The 20,504-nt window shown below is 41.2% G+C and overlaps 1 protein-coding gene across 1 annotated transcript; it reads left to right on the top strand.

The window, feature by feature from the left end:
- Nucleotides 1–1,950: 1,950 nt before the first annotated feature.
- sptlc1 (serine palmitoyltransferase, long chain base subunit 1) lies at nt 1,951–18,002 on the top strand. The gene is made up of 15 exons (XM_037691863.1): nt 1,951–2,029; nt 4,201–4,308; nt 4,388–4,482; nt 7,693–7,786; nt 7,877–7,949; nt 8,213–8,345; nt 8,474–8,603; nt 8,774–8,863; nt 9,804–9,911; nt 10,197–10,292; nt 11,676–11,772; nt 12,039–12,093; nt 13,335–13,452; nt 13,789–13,862; nt 17,337–18,002. Exons 1-15 carry the CDS (start codon nt 1,976–1,978, stop codon nt 17,431–17,433), a joined length of 1,422 nt encoding a protein of 473 aa, XP_037547791.1. The 5' UTR covers nt 1,951–1,975; the 3' UTR covers nt 17,434–18,002.
- Nucleotides 18,003–20,504: the final 2,502 nt, after the last annotated feature.

Below are 20,504 nucleotides of genomic sequence, written 5' to 3'. Positions count from 1 at the left end.
ACTCATTTAACATCTTACCTGCACATCAATCTGGTTTCAGGAAGCAACACAGCACAACCACTGCTTCACTGAAGGTTCTTAATGACGTTGTTGAAGCACTGGATGCTAAGGATTATTGTGCTGCACTTTTCTTAGACCTGTCTAAAGCTTTTGACACTGTGGATCATAACATCTTGTGTCATAAACTCTCAGAAATCGGTTTCTCAGAACACACCATTGGTTGGTTCTCTAACTATCTTTCAGACCGGAGGCAATGTGTTCAACATAATGGCACTTCCTCCAGTTATTTAACAGTCAACAATGGTGTACCACAAGGCTCGGTCTTAGGCCCCACCTTCTTTACAATCTACATATTTAATGTAGGTCAGAGCATCCTTGATGCATACATGCATTTCTATGCTGATGACAAAGTTGTTTATTGTCGAGCTAAAACAGTTGAAAAGGCTTTCCAGCATTTGCAATCTGCATTTGACATCATCCAGTCTGATTTGTTCCATCTCAAACTTGTCTTAAATGCTGATAAAATCAAAGGGATGGTTTTTTTTTTTTCAAACAGGAAGTTGGTCCCAGCAGTTCTTCCTCCGATTTTATCCTCAAATGGTGTCCTGATTGAGTTTGTTGATTCCTATAAATATTTGGGTATCTTGGTCAACTCACATCTCTCTTTTTTTTCTTTTTTTTTTTTTTCATTTAGCCTTTATTTATCCAGGTTAGTCTCATTGAGCCGCGAGAACTCATTTTCAAGAGAGACCTGTTTAGGGAGCACATGGTGGGGTTAAGGGCCTTGCTCATGGGCCCAGAGTGGGGCGAATGAGGGTGGGGACAAGTGTGGGTGTTTCACCTACCCCACCCACAATTTTGATGTTGTCGGGGCCGGGGCGTGAACCGGCGATCTTCGGATCACAGGCCCACCTCTCTAACCTCTGCGCCACCACTCCCCCAGCTCTCTTTTAAGCTCCATGTGGAAAACTTGGTAAAGAAACTGAAAGTTAAACTGGGTTTCTTTTTCAGAAACAGATCCTGTCTAACCCTGAATGCTAGGAAATGCCTTGTTTCTGTGACCTTCCTTCCCTCCATTGATTACAGTGACATTATTTACATGAATGCTCCTACGAGCACACTGCAGATGTTGGATGCTGTCTATCATGGTGCACTAAGATTCATAACTGGCTGTGATTATCGTACCCACCACTGCACCCTGTATTCACTGGTTAACTGGTCATCATTAACTTCATGCAGACTTCACTGGTACATTTTCATCTTTAAATCACTTCTTGGTCTGCTGCCTTCATACATCTCCTCCTACATGTCTCTGTGTGAGTGCAGCTACGGAGTGCGCTCTCAGGACATTATTACCTGCAGTGTTCCCTCAGTGAGGACTGAACTAGGCAAAAGGGCCTTCTCCTACTCCGCTCCTGTTTTCTGGAATATCTTGCAAAAAGATCTGAAGCTTTCAACCTTGACCTCTCTAAGTGGCTTTAAGAATCTGTTGGACTCCTGGCAAGGACCAATGCAGACATGTTCCTGTTTATAGTTTTCTACATTCACCTTGTATTCTAGCTGTTTTTGCCATCTTTTATAATTGTATATTGTTGTCGCTATTGTCCATTGTTGTCATCATTCTTTGTTGAAATCAGGTCTCTCTTGTAAATGAGTCATCGAGGCTCAGTGGGATTAACCTGTCTAAATAAAGGTTGAATGAAAAGGAGCAGGAGGTAAAATAACTTTTTTAATGAAATGAAGAGTACTGTGTTGTAATAACAGGGACTATTTAAGACCATGTATTTGTGTTACTAGTGAAAAATAAGGAGGTGAAAGGAGCAATGGCAATGAGTCAAGACACAGATTTACGTAATGGACTAAAACGCTGAACGCCTGCAGTGAGGCGGGATGTCCAGCAGGGGGCGGTAGAACAAGTTAAAAACATTCCCAGCTGAGATTTGACGAGAAGAAGAACAGGTTTCAGGAAGAGACCATGGCGTCCGGGCAGCAGTGGGTTCTGGTGGAAATGGTTCAAGCTTTTTATGAGGTAATCTTTCTCTGTTCATCTACCCAGTCGACTAGAAACACTTGTGATTTTATGGTGAAGAGTACACGTGTTGAAATCTCAATTTGTTGTAGGTACTGTAAATATTTACATTAATGCCGCTCATGGAGTGTTTAACAGATTACTCTTGAGTTGAACTTGTTCCTCCTCGGTTTTCCTCCTGTCTGTGACACGGTTAACGCTTGACGAAGCCGCTTCAGTGCCTCTTACTGTTTATTCGTAAAACGATGTGAAGTTAGAGGGAACATGGTGGACGAGTTCGTAGAAACCCACGAAGACAACCGCGCACTTTACCGCGGTCGGTGTTCTGCCGAAATGTGTTTCCTCATCAGTTCCGCTCCAGTGTTCGTACCACTGAAGAACTACGGAAGCCTGGACACCTCAAACGTCAAGTTTCAGCGAACTTAACATTTGTTGAAAAGCTTAAGATAACGCCTGTTCATTCATTCACAGATTATAAATGATACAAACGCAACATTTTAGATGTGACGCAGTTTTCACCGGTAACCTTTTTGAAGTAAAACGCACTCATTCACATAACAAAATCATTCCTAACGAAGACGGTCACCGGAAATTGTTGAATAATTAGATTTTTATCTCACAGATCATTTAAAAAATAAGTTTTGTGAATTTTTTCCTCTGTCTTATTTGGGAGACACTTCCCTCTGACTGCATGTGTGTCCAATTGTCTCCCCCTTGTGCAACCGTTACATTTGTCAACCATTTGTTACTGGGTCATTTTCTTACAATCCTGACTTTGCTACTTAATTTATATCCTCAAGGCAGCTTTTGTAGGCTGCTATTAAGTATCGTTCCTTAGGCGTAATGTGACAGATTGATATATGAGGACGCCTTTCTTGGTAAATGCAGATGGATTTGAACATGCTGCTTGGATCAGGTGGACCTGGTTGGTGGGGAATCTCCTCAATGGGAGATTTGAGTTTAATGCTTTCTTATATTTCACTTTGCAACAGATTACCAGCTTAGCTTGACCTTTTGAGATAACCAATTTATTTGCTTTTTAGGAAGAGAAGTTGTGGAAAAGAATCAAGGATTTTCAAGTAGCTTGAGATAAGGCAAGAATTGAAGCTGTTGGTGAGCGAGGCGTGGTGTAGATGAGGCTGTTTGTGAGCACTGGCAGCAGTATGATTTCATGCAAAGAGCACCACAGATGCCATCTTTTCTTTGAGGATGCTGATGGAGAGGTACAGAGAGGGTCAGAAAGAACTCCGTTGTGTCTTTGTGGATTTATAAAAAGCATATGACAGGGCACCGAGGGAGGATGGTGTGGTATTGCATGAGGACATCTGGAGTGGCAGAGAAGTATGTTAGACTGGTACAGGACATGTACGAGGACAGGACAGTGGTGAGATGTGCTGTAGGAGTGACAGATCGCTTCAAGGTGGAGGTGGGAGTGCATCAAGGATCGACTCTGAGCCCCTTTTTGTTTGCTCTGGTAATGGACTGACTAACAGATGAGGTCAGGCAGGAATCCCCGTGGACTATGATGTTTGCAGATGACATGATCTGTGGTGGGAACAGGTGGAAGAGAACTTGGAGAGGTGGAGGTATGCACCTGAAAGAAGAGGAATGAAAGTCAGCCGTAGTAAGACAGAGTACGTGTGTGTGAATGAGAGTCCAGACAGGATGGAGTGGATGGAGAAAAGTTTCAGGAGTGATTTGTAACGAAAGGGTGTCATCGAAGGTCAAAGGAAAAGTTTACAAGACAGTGGTGAGACCAGCTGTGTTGTGTGGTCTGGAGATTAGAGTTTATTCAGTGATTTATTTATAAAGTTTAGAGTATACCGATACTGGATCGGATCGGCCCCATTCCTACTCTAAATACAAGAACTAAAAATGTTACACACTGACTGACTTTTAACATGACAATTAAAAATATGAATTTTATTTCTGTTATTTTACAATACAGTGCTATTTAACATCAGTCAAACACTTTTAAAACTGATCACATTAAACAAATCAGGGATGGATTAGGTTTTGTTAAGTGTGTTGCTATAGTTAGACAGTTTAGTAGATCTAAACCTCTAAGTTTTAATTCAACTTGTTGTAGACCCCTCTGCTCTCTAAACCATAAGTCTTAAGACATTTTCATCGCACGTGAACATCAAACTTTATGCATGTGTCTTTCCAAGGCTCCTGCGTATCACCTGATCCTGGAGGGGATTCTGATCCTGTGGATCATCAGGCTGCTCTTCTCAAAGACCTACAAACTTCATGAGACGTACAAACTGACGGAGAAGGTAATCGTAGCACAGTGCTGTGAGAAATAACTCGTAGGAGGGTTTTATGTGCTACCCAACAGCTGTCACATGGTTACAGGAAAAAGAGGACCTGATTGAGGAATGGCAGCCAGAGCCACTGGTCCCTCCAGTTTCCAAAGACCATCCTCCCCTCAGCTATGATGTAGTTACAGGGTAAAAACACAAAACACTTTCCTCATTTACATAACGTTATTTTTTACACACGCTCTCTGTATGCGTACTGTTGTTTATTTTGTCTCAACTATCTTCACACCTGGCTATTTCAGGAACCTGCTAGTTCTGTGGACACACACAACTTTGACCCAAATGACATCTTAGCAAAAGTAAATGGTTTAATCCATGCATCAGTTTATCAATGTTAGGTCTGATATAGGGCTGCAACCAACGCGCATTTTAATAATCGATTAATCAGTCGATTATTTTCTGATTAATCGATGAATCGGCAAAAAAAAAGTTTTCATTTCCACCCCTTTATTTCAAAATTGAACATTTGATTGACATAGCAATTCACACAAAAAACAGGTTTCTATTTGACTATTCTGTTAGTAAAATATTGAATAATAAAAAATAAAAGTTAGTCAAATAGCTTAAAAAAATAAATGTACACAAAAATATATACAAATGTGTCTTTATACCTGCACAATATGTAGCTACTTTGTAAAATGTGTCCTTGAGGGAAGAGTGTAACCTGGATTAAAAGTGTGGATTATTGTAGTGAAGCCTTCGTTTTCAACCATCGACAGAGGCCTCATGTCAGTGCCGATCATGTTCAGGATGTTTCAGTGAAGACAGCTGCTGCTGTGGTGTCCATGATGTCCGTCCATCATGAAGGCTGTTGTTGTTTGTTGTTGTTTTCTGGAATGAGACAGTAAATATGTTTTATATCATAATTTACAGCAACTCAAGAAATGCCTTGTTTCACTTACAGTGTTAGGTTCAGGCAAAAGTAGCTAAAAGAGCAATTAAACACACACACACACATATAAATTACTTAATTACACACATATGAGTAGATGTAATAAATTACTTTAATTCCTGTTTAAATGCAATTCATCCTGCCATACCTGCAGTGTCTTCAGACTTTGCCAGCAAATGAAAAGTTGAAGCTTAATCATTAAATTATTATCTTTGTGTTAGATTTATTTATAAATCACATTTAAACACTGCTTGTACCAATTAAATTAAATAAAAAGTCACACACACGTTCTCTATCACCGTCATTAATCAGATAAACAAACAAACAAACAGCTTCATCTACAAGAGAGACTGACGTTACGTTTTCTCTCTTGAAACAGAACAAAGTGTTAAATTGTAGAGACTCACCTGCAACACGAGTTGGGAGTGAAACATGTATCAGCTGCAGCTCCTTCCTCCTCCTTGTGACTCCGACATGTTTACGTTTATCTCCGTGGTTCTCACGTGTCGTGTCGGTGATTTTCAAAGCTGCATGTTTCTCAGTTTTTATCTTTGTGAAGTTCTCCCACACTTTGGAGGACTTGGGTCGAACAGTTTTCTCTGCGTCGGTCATTTGTAAAATTTACTTAAATTTCATTTTAAAACAGCCTCTGCTCTGTTCAACTCGTTCTGCAGAGATTTATTTATTTATTTTTTCAAACTTTATTCAGTCAGTCAGCATTGACAATGAACTGCCCGTGAACAAAACGAAACGGCTCCGCAGCGCCCTAGTCTGATAGTTGGAGGACCTGATTGACGTCTTTTAACTACCAACAAAAAAAGAACCTGTCCAGACGACCTGACTGAACGTTGTTGGATTTTTTTACCTGGATGACTGAGCCTTGATGTCTGATAGTTACGGTGGTTTGGTAGTTAGTCTTCTTGTTGTGTGTTGGGCTGGTCTCCAGTGTTTGTGTAGGAGGGACATGATGGACAGTTCCAGGGTCATCGACCTGCAGCAGAGACCTGTTGACCCGTGGGACCTTCAAATGAGTGATCCACAGCTTCTTGTTAGCAGATGGACTCACGTTTGGTCAGCGTTTAGTGGGGCGTGGTGGTGCAGAGGTTAGAGAAGTTGAGTTTGATCGAAAGGTCACCCGTTTGAACACATCCTTCCATCTATTATCTTCTGCTTGTTTTGGAGTTGGGTCACGGACACAGCAGCTTAAGCAGAGAGTCCCAGCCATGTCTTTCCACAGCTGCCTCTTCCAGCTCTTCTGGGAGGACCCCAAGGTGTTCCCAGCCTCTCCTGGGTCTTTTTGAAGTCTCCTCCCAGTTGGACTTGCCCCTAAAACCTCCCTATGGAGGCGTCCAGGAGACATCCTTAACAGATGTCTGAAGCACAGTAACTGTCTCCTCTTGATGTGGAGGGGCAGCAGCTCATGAGCAAAACCCTGAGACACTTGAACGTCTGCACTTGAGGCAGAACCTGAACCCCGACCCAGTTCAGATCTCCATACTGTAATAATAAGAAGGTGTGTGGGCAAGTTGCAGCCCCCACACCTGCCTCTACTATAATTTGCTCCATTGTGGGTCCTTAAGCAAGGCCCCTAAACCCCCATCTGCTCCCCTGGGTGCCCCCACATGCCAGCCCTCTGCTCGGCTATGGTAGCTCAGTGTTTGGTGGTTTATCAGGAAGGGCATCCATCTAAAAACAATTGTCAAGTCCTCTTTTGTGTTCACTTGCTGCGGCGCCTAAAGAGGGGAGCAGCTGAAAGAAGACGAAGTACAAGTTCTCCATCTGTGTGACGAGATCAGACGCATTATTATTCATTAAGATACCGGAAATCTTATCAACAATTAAAATATGTCGTAACAGATTTGGGAGAGAAATTGGAACTGACCAACTAAAAAAATGAGAAGTAATCAACCAAGAAAGTTGACTGGCTCTCCTCCGCCCTGGAAAAAAAAAAGTTGTTGGACGTGTTGGACACAAGAGGGCAGCAGAGAGCTGCTTTTAGAAAACTTTCAGTTTTATTTTTATTATTTTCTTGCTTCCTTAGGTTTCTATATTAAATTGCGAACAAATCCCATCTACGATTCTTTCTATGCTTTCAGCCTTGTAGAAAACTAACCTGATTAGTATCATCTGTTGATGCTTCCTGAACAAGCTGCTGCTCACCTCACCTACTCAGTCGCTTCTTTTAATTAAAAGTCAAATTTTTCTGTGTCTTCCGTCATTCTTGGCGTGTTGGGTGCTCTGGAAAGTGAACATGGGTAAATAAAGGAGCAGAGAAGTCCCAGATCAAAACCTTTAAGGGATCAAATTTATCAGTAAAGACTAGTTAAACAATCCACATTGAAGTACGTTTATGTAACTTTTCACAATCGGGGTCAGTGGTATTACTGTAACTCAGTGTATTTAGGTTTTAAACTCCGTGTTAATGATTTTATTTATTTTTCTCGTAGACCTCCGAGCCACAAAATCATAATCAACGGAAAAGAGTGCATTAACTTTGCCTCGTTCAACTTCCTGGGCCTGCTCGATAACGAACGCATTAAGGTTGTGATTTTTTTTAAATATTTTTTTATATTTTAATTAGATTTTTTTAATTATTAATTGTCATCATTGCTTTGTTTTCATTCCTTGTAGGAAAAAGCTTTGGCGTCACTGAAAAAATACGGTGTTGGCACATGTGGTCCAAGAGGTTTCTATGGGACTTTTGGTGAGAGAAAATATTTTACTTTGTTAATTAGACGTGTGGAAACAAACTGTGAGGTATAAGTTTTAAAACTGAGTGTGCACCATTGGGTTACTATGTTTCTTTGCTCTTTTTGAGTATTAATAAAAAGTTGGATTTGCCAACAGGAAGTGAACGTTTACTGAAGTGGCTGCAGATCTGTTACCCATCATTCTTTGTGTAGCTGAAGCACGCAGTGGAAAATTAAATCTTCATGTAACTCTGTGGGTTTTTTTTCTCCCCCCCAGATGTTCATCTGGAACTGGAGAGTCGTCTTGCCAAGTTCATGAAAACGGAAGAGGCAATCATCTATTCGTATGGTTTTGCAACTATTGCCAGTGCGATCCCTGCCTACTCCAAGAGGGGGGACATCATCTTTGTGTGAGTGCTGTCTCTGCTGAATGTTGGGAGGGAAGTTGAACAGTGAGCTCTGTAGAAAACAACTTTTTGACTTTGTCTTGGCTCCAAACAGCCTCTGCCGACATTGTAAACTGATGTTTTGTGTTCAGGGATGAAGCAGCCTGTTTCTCTATACAAAAAGGACTCCAGGCCTCCCGTAGCTTCATCAAATACTTTAAACACAATGACATGGAGGATCTGGAGAGGCTGCTCAAGGAGCAGGAGCTGGAGGACCAGAAGGTCTGTACAGGGCTGCAGAGTTGAGTAACTATGACTGTCAGGTGGTACTTTACGCCTGTTGGAACTGCAGCCTGTCATTTTATAATCCTGCTTTCTTTCAGGTTCTTGTCCAGCGCTGTCCCGTTTGTGTTCTTTGTAACCAACGTGCTCGTTGTTTGTTCTTGCTGCAGAATCCGCGTAAAGCTCGAGTAACGAGGAAGTTTATTGTGGTGGAGGGACTGTACATCAACACTGCTGACATCTGTCCTCTCCCTGAGCTGGTAAAAGCAAAAAGATGTCCAGTCATGTCAATTTAATGATGATTTTGTCCTTATCCTCTTAAAATGATCACATTTATTTTATATTTGTGATATTAAAAACGTGGATTAAAATTCTTCACCGCTGCGATGGATTTCTGTCATCTGTAAAAAAAATAAACATGAGGGGAAAAACGTGTTTTGTTTTGGTCTTGTTAAACCTAATATAATGCAGGAATTAAAGTGATGCTGCTTTCAACCAGTGAAGAGGACCAGAGCCCCAGTCTGACCCAATCGGTGCAGGGCGGGTCCTGCTGTCTGGGTCACGGTGGGCGTGGGTGTGAGCAGCAGAGAGAAGCTCCAGTGGGGTGGAGGTGATGGTGCATCACCTGTATCTCCCCTGTCTGGGTAGTGGGGTGTTCTCCTTGGAAAATGGAACAGAAACTGATTGGGGCTCTCACCTGCAGGAGCACAGGCCACATCACGACCCGGCCTGCTCTGAGACTGTGTGGCTCTGGTTCTGTTTATTTGCTGAAAGCAGCATCACTTTAATTCCTGTATCATTAGGTTAAACAGCTTTAACAAGACCACAACAGAACACAAGTCCCCCCCTCTTTTTCATTATTACAGATCATGTAAATCCGTCTCGGTGACAGAAAACTTTAATCCATGTCGGTGTCACTTGGTTGTCCAACCTTGAAGATCTGGTTGTCTGAGACTAAAATAGGTTGTTGGACAAACACAAAGCACTTCTGTGAACCTCTGCTGCTCAAGGTCAAGTAGTTCCTGTTTGTCAACAAGCGCTGGATTGTCAGCTGCAGAGCTGATGGTTTATAACAAAACCTTTACAAGTTGGACTGGAGACTCCCGAGTGTCGCTGCATCTGATTTAATTTTTCCTGCAGGGATGCCATATTTATCTTGTGTCTTTCTGTTGCGACCGGTCTGCTTTTCTTTTTCTCCAGGTGAAGCTCAAGTACAAATACAAAGTGCGGATTTTTCTGGAGGAGAGCATGTCTTTTGGTGTGTTGGGAGACAATGGCAGGGGAGTCACTGAGCACTTCGGGGTCGATGTGAGTTTATTCATCTTTTTAAAAAGAGAAAAGTGAAACGGACCACACAAAACACACTCCAATGTTTGCCACGTATTCATTTGTATCTATTTGGAGGCGATAAGCTAAACGCCTCTCGTCTACAGTTTTTAATCTATAACCGCACGATCTAATAAAATTAATTAGAAGTTTTACACTTATAGTCTAAATATGCTAAATGTTAATATTTGTAGTGTTTAAATCTTTAATATTTGCTCTCATTATAATTTAATGTGGTATTCCTCAACACTTGGCTGCTCTGTGCAGGTTGATGATATTGACCTCATCAGTGCCAACATGGAGAACGCCGTGGCCTCCATCGGTGGCTTCTGCTGCGGACGCTCGTTTGTCATCGACCATCAGGTGAATGTAGTGTTTGACTGGGTCTCCTGATGCATGCTTACTGGTAATAATCCAGGTAGGAAGTCGGGTCCTCTGGACAGATTCTTCTTGTTGAAACGTTTCGTCTTTCATCCAAAACACTTGGTCAGTCTGAGGAGCTGCAACAAACTCAGTCTTATAAATAGCACCTCCTCATAGTGGATGGGAAGGTGAGCCAAAGATTGGTCATCAACCAGGTCAGACTGTGTTTCAGTTTTCACAGATTACGACTCGAAAGCTGCCATGAAAACAGCATTTTCTGAGAAATTAAACTAAATAGGTTTATAGTTGTAGGAAACAATAATCAAATTAAATCATGTAGAATGTGCTTTTTGTTTGCCCGTCTAAAGGCAGACATTACATGAGCATCTAAAATAATTGGAATATCTTGAAAAAGTTCAATATTTTTTGTCGCTCATTTCAGAAAGTGAAACTCGTATAGTGAAATATTTCAAGCCTTTATTTCTTGTAATTTTGATGATTATGGCTTAATTTTCGTTTTTCATTATTTGAAAGCCATAATCATCAAAATGAGAAGAATTCAAACCTCGACATATTTGACTCGATGTGTGATGAATCTATGTAATATACGAGTTTCACTTTCTGAAATGAGCGACAAAAATTGGATCTTTTTCTCGATGTTCTACCGTAATTTGTTGAGATCCACGAATAGTCTCCGTCTGTACGCCCATAAACGTTCTCTTGTCCAGACCATAACCTCTGATCCACTCAAACCAATTTAACCAAACTATACACATGTGTACGTTTAGACGGCATATTGCATCCTTTCATCATCTAGCCTCAAGGTCGTGCAAGGTCTTTGTGTGTCCAGGCCATTGTTGCATTGTTGTATAATAGTTTGCTGATGGGCGTATAATTTCCCGTATGCTGTACTCTTGTCTTAATTAAATTAATACATGAACGTAACGAAGGCTGCAAGCCCTGCAGTGCTAGTAGTTAGCTCTAATGTCAGCAGGAGTCGTTAATCCGCCGGTCTACGGTAAATATGAATTAACTTTTCACGAGAACCTTATGTAAATCCTATATTCAGATCATTGTCTTCATGTTCTTGGTCAAAGTTTGTGCTTCCTGCTGCCGTCGGTGTGCATGAGAACAAATGTACAGCTGCCACATCTCATTTTAGTGATGTAGCTGCTGCTGCTTTAAAATAGGACACTCTTATAATCTAATATTGTATTTATGTTGATAAATGAGTAATTTAGTTTTTATTGGAAAATGTTCAAAAACAGTTTAAAGACCAAAGGTAATAAACCAGAACTCTGTAAGAGTGTCTCAAATTATTAGTGATAAATAATTAGTACCATGTTTGATGTAGTTAAAACTTGTCCTGTGGTTTTTTTTTAGCGCCTGTCAGGCCAAGGATACTGCTTCTCTGCCTCCCTGCCTCCGATGCTGGCCGCTGCTGCCATTGAGGCGCTAAACATAATGGAGGAGGATCCAGGTACCGGATCTGGTTTTTGCTAAGTTCACTGTTTGTTGTCCTCACTGGTGGAGATCCTCGAGACAGGCTGCTCCTTAAAGGGCTCTGTCCGAACTTGTTGAGAAGTTCGACTCGAAGCAGTCTGCTCCTCAGATCATTAATGTTATGAACTTATTATTTTTATATGTATGAATGTTGTGTTCTGTTGTGACTTGGAGCTTTATAAATAAACTGAACAGAATGCGATTTTATTTTTAGACCTTTGTCTTCTGTCTCCTGCTCTGTAGGTATTTTCTTGGTCCTCAGAGAAAAGTGCGAGCATGTTTACAAGGCTCTGCAGGGGTAAGTCCAGGCTGGCGTTGGGATTCAGATGAAACTGAAGAGAATAATTAAGGGTGGAGTAGTTCCAAAGTGGGTTACAAGAGTGTCCACCTTGTCTTGAGGCTCTTTCACAGCACGCCTCAGTCCGAGACTGAGACGTGTTCTGGTCACCCCTGTGTGTCTGCAGAATGGTCCATGGCAGCGAGGGGGGTTGAAGACGGCCCACCTCGGGCTGATATGAATGAGTAATCTGCGGTGCTGCGGCTCCATGATGTGATGAACATGTGATATTGGTGTGCAGCCACCCACTTGTGGGATTAAACAACAAGCACATGTATTACAGGGGGTAGATCTATGATGATGCACAGCAACTTTGTAGTTAAAAAAAATATTAACCACAAAGAGGTTCGCTAAAGTGAGAGCAAGCTCCTCGGACTGAAGAAGTCCTTTGGATGAAGGATGAAACATCTCAACAAAAAAAAGAAACCATCTAGACGACCTGATTAACTTTGTTAGATTTTTTTTTTTTAAACCTGGATTATTGAGCACGAACTTTGATCCGTGAAGTGAATTTAATCTTTTGTAATTGACACAAGGAGGTCCTGCTTCAGCCGAGCAGAGTTCTGCTCCACGCCTCTTTTGGTCCCACTCGCCCCACTTTGTCTGAAAACTCACATCTGAGCGGGAAGCGGTTGTCGTCCTCTGTGAGGAGAGAAAGACGGACTGGTCTGTGCAGCCATTTCACAGAACCGTTGAGCATTCTCTCCGTTTTATCTTAGTTTTGGATTTTGAAGGAATTTGTGGGGGAGGGGTTGTATGGTGCAATTTATACAACATGGCTAAAGATTCAAAATGTATTTAAAAAACCTGTGTATAACTACTTATTCCCTAAAGTCAATACTTTTTGCAGTAAGTCTTCAGGTCTTTTATTTATTTAGAAATGTATTCATTTCATTAAAACAAAATAACTATATACAATAGAAAACAAAAAAAAATATACAATCAAAACATAAAACGAAAGGCAGCAGAAGAAGAATAAATCTTGTTTCTGCCCTTTTCTCCATGAGCTCGGTTTATCTAACCATCATATTTTATTCATCTAACAAAGTTACACACTCCCATTTTATTTGTGACACTAAAAATGTCATTTGTGTAGAAGAAAATCTGAGACGACAAGAATTTAAACAATAAAAAGGTCTTCAAACTTGTTTTTAGGTTGCACCGTGTTTAAATGTGTCCTGGTTTGTGGTTCTGTGCAACAGGATTCCAGGTCTGAAATTAGTAGGAGTCCCGTGTGGACCGGCGCTTCATTTACAACTGGAGAGAAGTTCAGGCTCCAGAGTCTCCGACATGCAGCTGCTCCGCTCCATTGTAGATTATGTAAGTCTTGTTTGAGTCGGCTAAACATGTGGGCTTGTGTCATGCCATAGATGATGACATAAGTAATACAAAACTAGGACTGGAGCTTAGCAGTCCTTTGGTCTGTAAACATCTAACCCTGGGGTTTGTTGAGAACAGTTTTCCAGCATCTGTCTGCAGCATTAACTTTATGAGGACGTGGAAAACTAAACCAATCCCTGCTCTGTCTTTGGAACGTTACTAAGTTTATGCTCTGAAAACTACATCATCATTATATTTTGACGATGTGCTTGAATCATTGGTGAGATAACGCCATGAAAGATCTGCATCTAAGTTTTCATGTCTTTGGCGTTTTAGTGTTTGGAAAGAAATGTGGCTCTGACTCTCGCTCGGTATCTGGAAAAAGAAGAGAGATTCCTACCCCCTCCCAGGTAAGAGGCTCTACCTTTCAGGTGATACATTTTATTGGCTCTCCTCCATTTTAGTCCATGTATGTCTAAATTTATCTGCATAATCACGGTCCTCCAGCTCCTCCCAGTCACTTAGCTGCAGAGATTTCTTTTGACTGGCTCTTGACGGTGGATAAACTGATGAGTGCTGCTGTTAAATGGAGCTTTCTCCAAGTCAGAGTTGTTGTGGTCAAACCACATCTTCCTGTCAGGCCTGGAAAAGGTTCATGCTTTTGTTAGTCCTGACTAGACAGAGTTCCCTGAATGCTGGTCCAGGGCACTCGGCTCCATATTGTCTACAGACTGTTGATAATGAGGCAGCCCCTCTTTAATCCACATCTGTGTTTAGAACTAGTCTCTCACTGGGCTGCAACTGCGGAGGACTAGTAGAAAATACAAAATTGCAAGAAAAGATGGGAATGTTCAGTTGCAACCTTGACATGTTTGCATGAACCCCTACTGAAACTAAACTTTGCCATGAGTCTGCAAACAAATCACCAAAAAAACACGTCTCTATCACTAGAATGAGAAAAATTCAGCTGAGCGGGATCCAAGACCACACCAGCTCTAAGTTGAAAGAAAATTCATCTTGAAAACCTTTCCAATGAATCGGCAATATGGAAGTGAAACACTGCAACTTGTACACTAAAAATTGGAACCCCACCCCCCATGGAAACATTTCGAGACGTTTTAGAAACTCTGTTGCAAATGCCATTAGCAATTTGTTGCCACCAGTTGCAGCCCAGTGAGACCAGCCATCCTGAACGATGTAGGAACAGATCGAACTGATGAGTTCTTACCTGAATGGCTCATAATAATAATAATTTCAGAGCTGATTGTACTCTCTGTGGTCACTGCATCGTGAAATGCTCTGTGTCCATCACCTGAATCGGTGCTGTGTCTCATGTTAAACACGTTTGTGGAGCTGTGTAGGAAGCGGCGGACTGCACCGTCGGAGGTCTTACTGCAGCAGATTTACAGGTTAGGGCCTCGGTCTTTGCTCAGACAGAGCTCTGTGTTCCTCTCTGCGCTGTAATGTTACAAACGTCACGCCTGCTGTCAGACAGCTGAATGTTTGCTGTTCTGCTGACAGCTCAGTGTGTGACGGGGTACGCAGAGCAGGGAACTAAAATTTGATGCTGCAGAAGGACTTTAATGTCATGTCTGAGCAGGGTATGGGATGTTCCAAGATCTAGCATGAAGCATAAAGCTGAGCCTACCATCAAGGTTCACTCATCTTTTTTAGCTTTCTGTTTGAGTATCAGACAATATACAAGTACTTCCTGATGAATTATAATGTGTAAAATATACCAGTCAGTTTTTGACGTGCTGCACATTTCTTCACGTTTGCGGCTTAATACAAACCAGATTCCAAAAAAGTTGGGACACTAAACAAATTGTGAATAAAAACTGAATGCAATGATGTGGAGGTGCCAACATCTAATATTTTATTCAGAATAGAACACAAATCACAGATCAAAAGTTTAAACTGAGAGAATGTATCATTTTAAAGGAAAAATCTGTTTCCAAATTTCATGGCGTCAACAAATCCCAAAAAAGTTGGGACAAGTCCATTTTTACCACTGTGTGGCATCCCCCCTTCTTCTTACAACACTCAGACGTCTGGGGACAGAGGAGACCAGTTTCTCAAGTTTAGAAATAGGAATGCTCTCCCATTCATGTCTAATACAGGCCTCTGTTCAATCGTCTTGGGCCTTCTTTGTCGCACCTTCCTCTTTATGATGCGCCAAATGTTCTCTATAGGTGAAAGATCTGGACTGCAGGCTGGCCATTTCAGTACCCGGATCCTTCTCCTACGTAGCCATGATGTTGTGATTGCTGCAGAATGTGGTCTGGCATTATGGTGTTGAAAAATGCAGGGTCTTCCCTGAAAGAGATGACGTCTAGATGGGAGCATATGTTGTTCTAGAACCTGAACATAGTTCTCTGCATTAATGGTGCCTTTCCAGACATGCAAGCTGCCCATGCCACAAGCGCTCATGCAACCCCATACCATCAGTGATGCAGGCTTCTGAACGGAGCGTTGATAACAACTTGGGCTATCCTTGTCCTCTCTGGTCCGGATGACATGGCGTCCCAGTGTTCCATAAAGAACTTCAAATCATGACTCATCTGACCACAGAACAGTCTTCCATTTTGCCACACTCCATTTTAAATGACCCCTGGCCCAGTGCAAACGTCTGAGCTTGTGGAGCTTGCTTAGAAATGGCTTCCTCTTTGCACTGTAGAGTTTCAGCTGGCAACGGCGGATGGCACGGTGGATTGTGTTCACTGACAATGCTTTCTGGAAGTATTCCTGAGCCCATTCTGTTATTTCCTTGACAGTGGCATTCCTGTTTGAATTCCTTGTGCAACGTGTCAATGGTCGTCTTTTGGACAACTGTCAAGTCAGTAGTCTTCCCCATGATTGTGTAGCCTACAGAACTATCTATCCATCCATCCATCCATTTTCTTTACCCGTTTATTCCATTTTGGGTCACGGGGGTCGCCGGTGCCCATGTCAGAGATTTGTCATCCGCATCTCATGTGGTACATGTGGTGGAACGAGATTATGTACACAGGGTCCCAGTTACATCCAACAATAAAATGTAAAAGAAAAACAGTAATAAGAACAAAGATATGAACTAAGAAAAACATCAACTAAATAAAACACTAAGCACTAATAACATAAAAACAATACATCGAACAGCAGCACGAACATGAGTCTGTGTGAGCAGATGAGCACAAATGAACACATCAACATGAAACGGATAAGCAGCAACGTGAAGCGGATCAGCAGCAACATGAAGCGGATCAGCAGCAACATGAAGCGGATAAGCAGCCACATGAAGCGGATCAGCAGCAACGTGAAGCGGATCAGCAGCAACGTGAAGCGGATCAGCAGCAACATGAAGCGGATCAGCAGCAACATGAAGCGGATCAGCAGCCACATGTGATTTTTCACAGTGATTATCCTGATTATCCTCGATCCTCAACATTAAAAGAAACATTTGAAATATATCAGTCTGTATGTAATGAATGAATATAATATACAAGTTTCACATTTTGAATGCAATTACTGAAATAAAAAAACTTTTTCACTATTCCTACTTGGTGGTTTTTCACTTATCGTGGGTTCTTCAGGGTACAGATCCCCTGCGATAAACTGTACTTGTACTTGGTTTGATAAAAACTGGCATCAGACCACCCCTTGTTTTTTATATCTGTGAAATTGTTTATATATCATTTTGTAAGTTTAATTCCATTTAGTTTGCTTTAAGTGTGAAGTGCTTTGATCAACTTGAACTGATTTTTAAATATAAAGATCATCAGCCATTGTTTTCATTCTGCTCAATGAATACTTGCTTAAAACCACAAAAACCAGAGTTCAAACATGAGTCCGTGTAATCCGCAAGTTGCTCCTTTCATAATTCACCGTGTCCTGTTTGTCTTCAGCATCAGAGTGGTGGTCACCATCAAACAGACGGATGAAGACATCCAGAAGTCCGTGTCTTGTATGAAGGAGGCAGCTTCGGCTCTCCTCAAACAATAGTGGGGGGTCTGTCGCAGCTGAAGGGGAGCAGCCATCGTCGGAGATTAAGCAGAAGTCCACTGTTTACAGTGAAGGAAACGTGAGGGTTACAACTCCCACCAGACCCCAAAGACTCTGAGCTCTGCACACTGAATGTGTCACTAAAAGCTCTACTACATCCTCTACATATCCAGTTTTTATTGTTTCCCCTTTTCTTTCGGTTTGTCTTAAAGTAATGAACTCATACTGGATGCGCTGAATACTGACCATTTTTGTGAATGTTACGTCAGCTTTTTCTTGCCTCAGTCATTAATAATGATAATAATAATTAAAAAACATGTTTCTGGAGCACCACACCTTTCTTTCCACACATTAATGACTTGTTGAACTTTTTCTCCTGACCAAAGAGCCGTCTTTGTTCTTGTTAGACGTCTGCAGATACGAGCTATGCACTGTTTTTAATGCCACTGAGATTTAGCACAATTAAGCTTTTATTTTTAAATAGCTTGTCTTGATTTTGTGTTTTGTGAGATGCCGCTGCATTTCTGACTTGTATTATATATAAATAATTGAATTAAATGATTGATATGAAATGCATTCTCTTGTGAGTGGTCACATTATTTTTGATTCAGGGTCATTTTAAATCCATGGTCTTTTAACAAGTTTATATATGCTGTGGGCATTAAATCATAATGGTGTGCCCCTTTCTGAAGGTAAAGTTCGTTACTAATTGTAAAACAACTCGGAACAACCGTGAAACATTGAGGTGAGAAGTTCACTTGCAGAGGTTGTACTGCGTGGGAGATGACTTCATTGAGAATGTGAAACAACCTTTTACTGCAACTATCATTTTTAAGTCCAAACAGCCATGTTGGAGTCTGTGAGGAACGTTCTGTTCAATTTACTTTGGCAGTCAGACCTCTGATCTGGAAATGAAATCACACACAACTGTTCCACTGGCATGTCAGAAGGTCAGTGGGGTTTAACAGGAAGGGGCTAATTATCACCTGTCAAAGGTGCAAGCGTTTGATGAACTGCTGGACAGACTTTAGGGAAACTCATCGTTGAGTGCACATCTACAACCGATTAACTTAAAAAAAATAAAAGTCAGTTTTATAAACTTAAGATTTTGTGGCTGTAGCTGAGTCGTTCAACCACACTCCAGATACTCCTCACTGCACTCTTGCAGTTTCCTGTGAGTGGTAGCAAAACATTTTGAGTAAATAAAACCAATGCAAAGGTTTGCAAACTTCATAAACCTCTGTTCACAATAGAACGTGGTGAACTGTACAAATGTGTTGTACCTTTTTGTTGGAGGACACACGGGTCACATTGAAACCTACAGCAGCGATGCATACGTCTCCAAATAGTTGAGGCAGGAACAACAAAAAGATTCCAAAGTAAAATGGAAGTAAACGGCTGCAGGAGCGTTCTGCAGCAAAGTTGATCAGCAGCAGCTCAGTAAGAGGAGTGGGTACGAACCAGTGGTGTAGTCTACATTTTTGTAGTGGTTATACTGCGGTAAAGTTAGTATTACCTTGGACACCGTTGAAGCCACGGAATGCGAATGTCCAGCGTAAAGCTAACTTTACCGTGGCCGTATATTGTGTTTAGAAACCAAAGTACACTGGTTAGTACAATTTAATCATCAATTTATTTACATTTTTAAGCATATTGAACATTTCCAAATTTCTGTGATGCTTATATTTGAATACATGAACAGCAAACTTTGTACAACAGTTTTGTATTAAAACATGTTTTAGAATTTATAAATGGTATCAAAGCAAAACGTGTTCAAGTATTAAGTACAGAAGTATTAATTACACAATTTGCTGGATAGGCGAATGTAATAACCAAGTGCTGCATACTGACAGATTACTGCCGTTTAATGTATCAGTGACACGTAGTGATACGTCATGTATCCTTGGGCACTTTTAAGTGGTTATACTGAAATTCTTAAGTTATTCTAGTGGGTATACTCCGTATACCCGCGTATCGCGTAGACTACACCACTAGAACACTACAGGGCCTGAATCTCTAAGAAGTAAAGATGGGTAGAGGTTTACCAGTCTGCAGAAAATACTGCATCTAAAACCAATTTCAGAATATTTCTCTATGGAAAAATAATCGGGGGTATCATCCACAGTTCATATCAAATAAATGAATGTTTATTTAACCAGACACACTTTTAGATCACGGATCTCTTTTGCAACAGAGGCCTGGTGGGATGAAACCAGAGCATCTGGAGAAAACACATAAACCCCCCACAGAAAGACTCCAGATCCAGGGACTGAACCCAGGACCTTCTTGCTGTGAGGCAACAGTGCTAACCACTAAACCATCGTGCTGCCCAATTTGATGAATCTTGAGAAATCTCTGAGCTCAAAAGAAGAGTCTGAAGGTAAATGATGTTTGGGCCCTCAGGGGCCACTGCATTAACAACAGGTCTGATTCGGTTCTGGACATTTCTGCATGGACTCAGGAACACGTCCACAAATCATTGTCTGTAAGCACAACACACTAACATCTACAAACTCTGGTTAAAGCTCTATCGTGCAAAGGATTATGATGCAGAAAAGCTGCCATCTTGACTGGACCAGTTGTTTAAAATGGACTGAGGTAACGTGTGAAACTGCTCTGTAGTCTGAGGAGTTGAAATTTATAGTGTTCCGATACAGTTGTTTATTTTTATCTTTATCAGAATGAGTACAAGTACTCTAGTTTGGGTATTTGCCAATAACGAGTACCGATACTGAGTTGTACTTGAACATTAAGCAGTGACTTTAGAAACTCATAAGAAGAAATATCAGCTGTGTTTAACTTAAAAAGCTCTAAATTGCAGACATTTTTTCCTCCTCTCTTATTTGCAAAGTGGAAGAGGAAATGAATCACCAAGCATTTGACGTGTCGGGTAGTTTTTATGAGTACAAGCACAAGTACTACACTTGAGGCTGGAATCAGGCCTTTCTTTTTTCCACTAGAAATTTGATTATTTTTCTTTTGGACACTGTGGAAACCATGCCCTCTACATTAGACATCAAATCTACTTCGTAAATGGCCCCCTTAAGATAAACTCATTTTAGTTTGACGTA

Source organism: Nematolebias whitei, chromosome 18 (genome assembly GCF_014905685.2).
Source record: "Nematolebias whitei isolate Nwh7 chromosome 18, NemWhi1, whole genome shotgun sequence".
Taxonomy (NCBI): domain Eukaryota; kingdom Metazoa; phylum Chordata; class Actinopteri; order Cyprinodontiformes; family Rivulidae; genus Nematolebias; species Nematolebias whitei.
The sequence above is the reverse complement of the archived record's forward strand: the minus strand, read 5'-3'. Positions and strand labels throughout refer to the sequence as shown.

Bases quoted from the DNA above. Each gene is read 5' to 3' on its own strand.
- sptlc1 (XM_037691863.1), top strand. From the start codon at position 1,976: ATGGCGTCCGGGCAGCAGTGGGTTCTGGTGGAAATGGTTCAAGCTTTT. The intron at 4,309-4,387 runs GTAATCGTAGCA...ACATGGTTACAG, and splicing joins CGTACAAACTGACGGAGAAG to GAAAAAGAGGACCTGATTGA. The intron at 13,453-13,788 runs GTAAGTCTTGTT...TTGGCGTTTTAG, and splicing joins TCCGCTCCATTGTAGATTAT to TGTTTGGAAAGAAATGTGGC.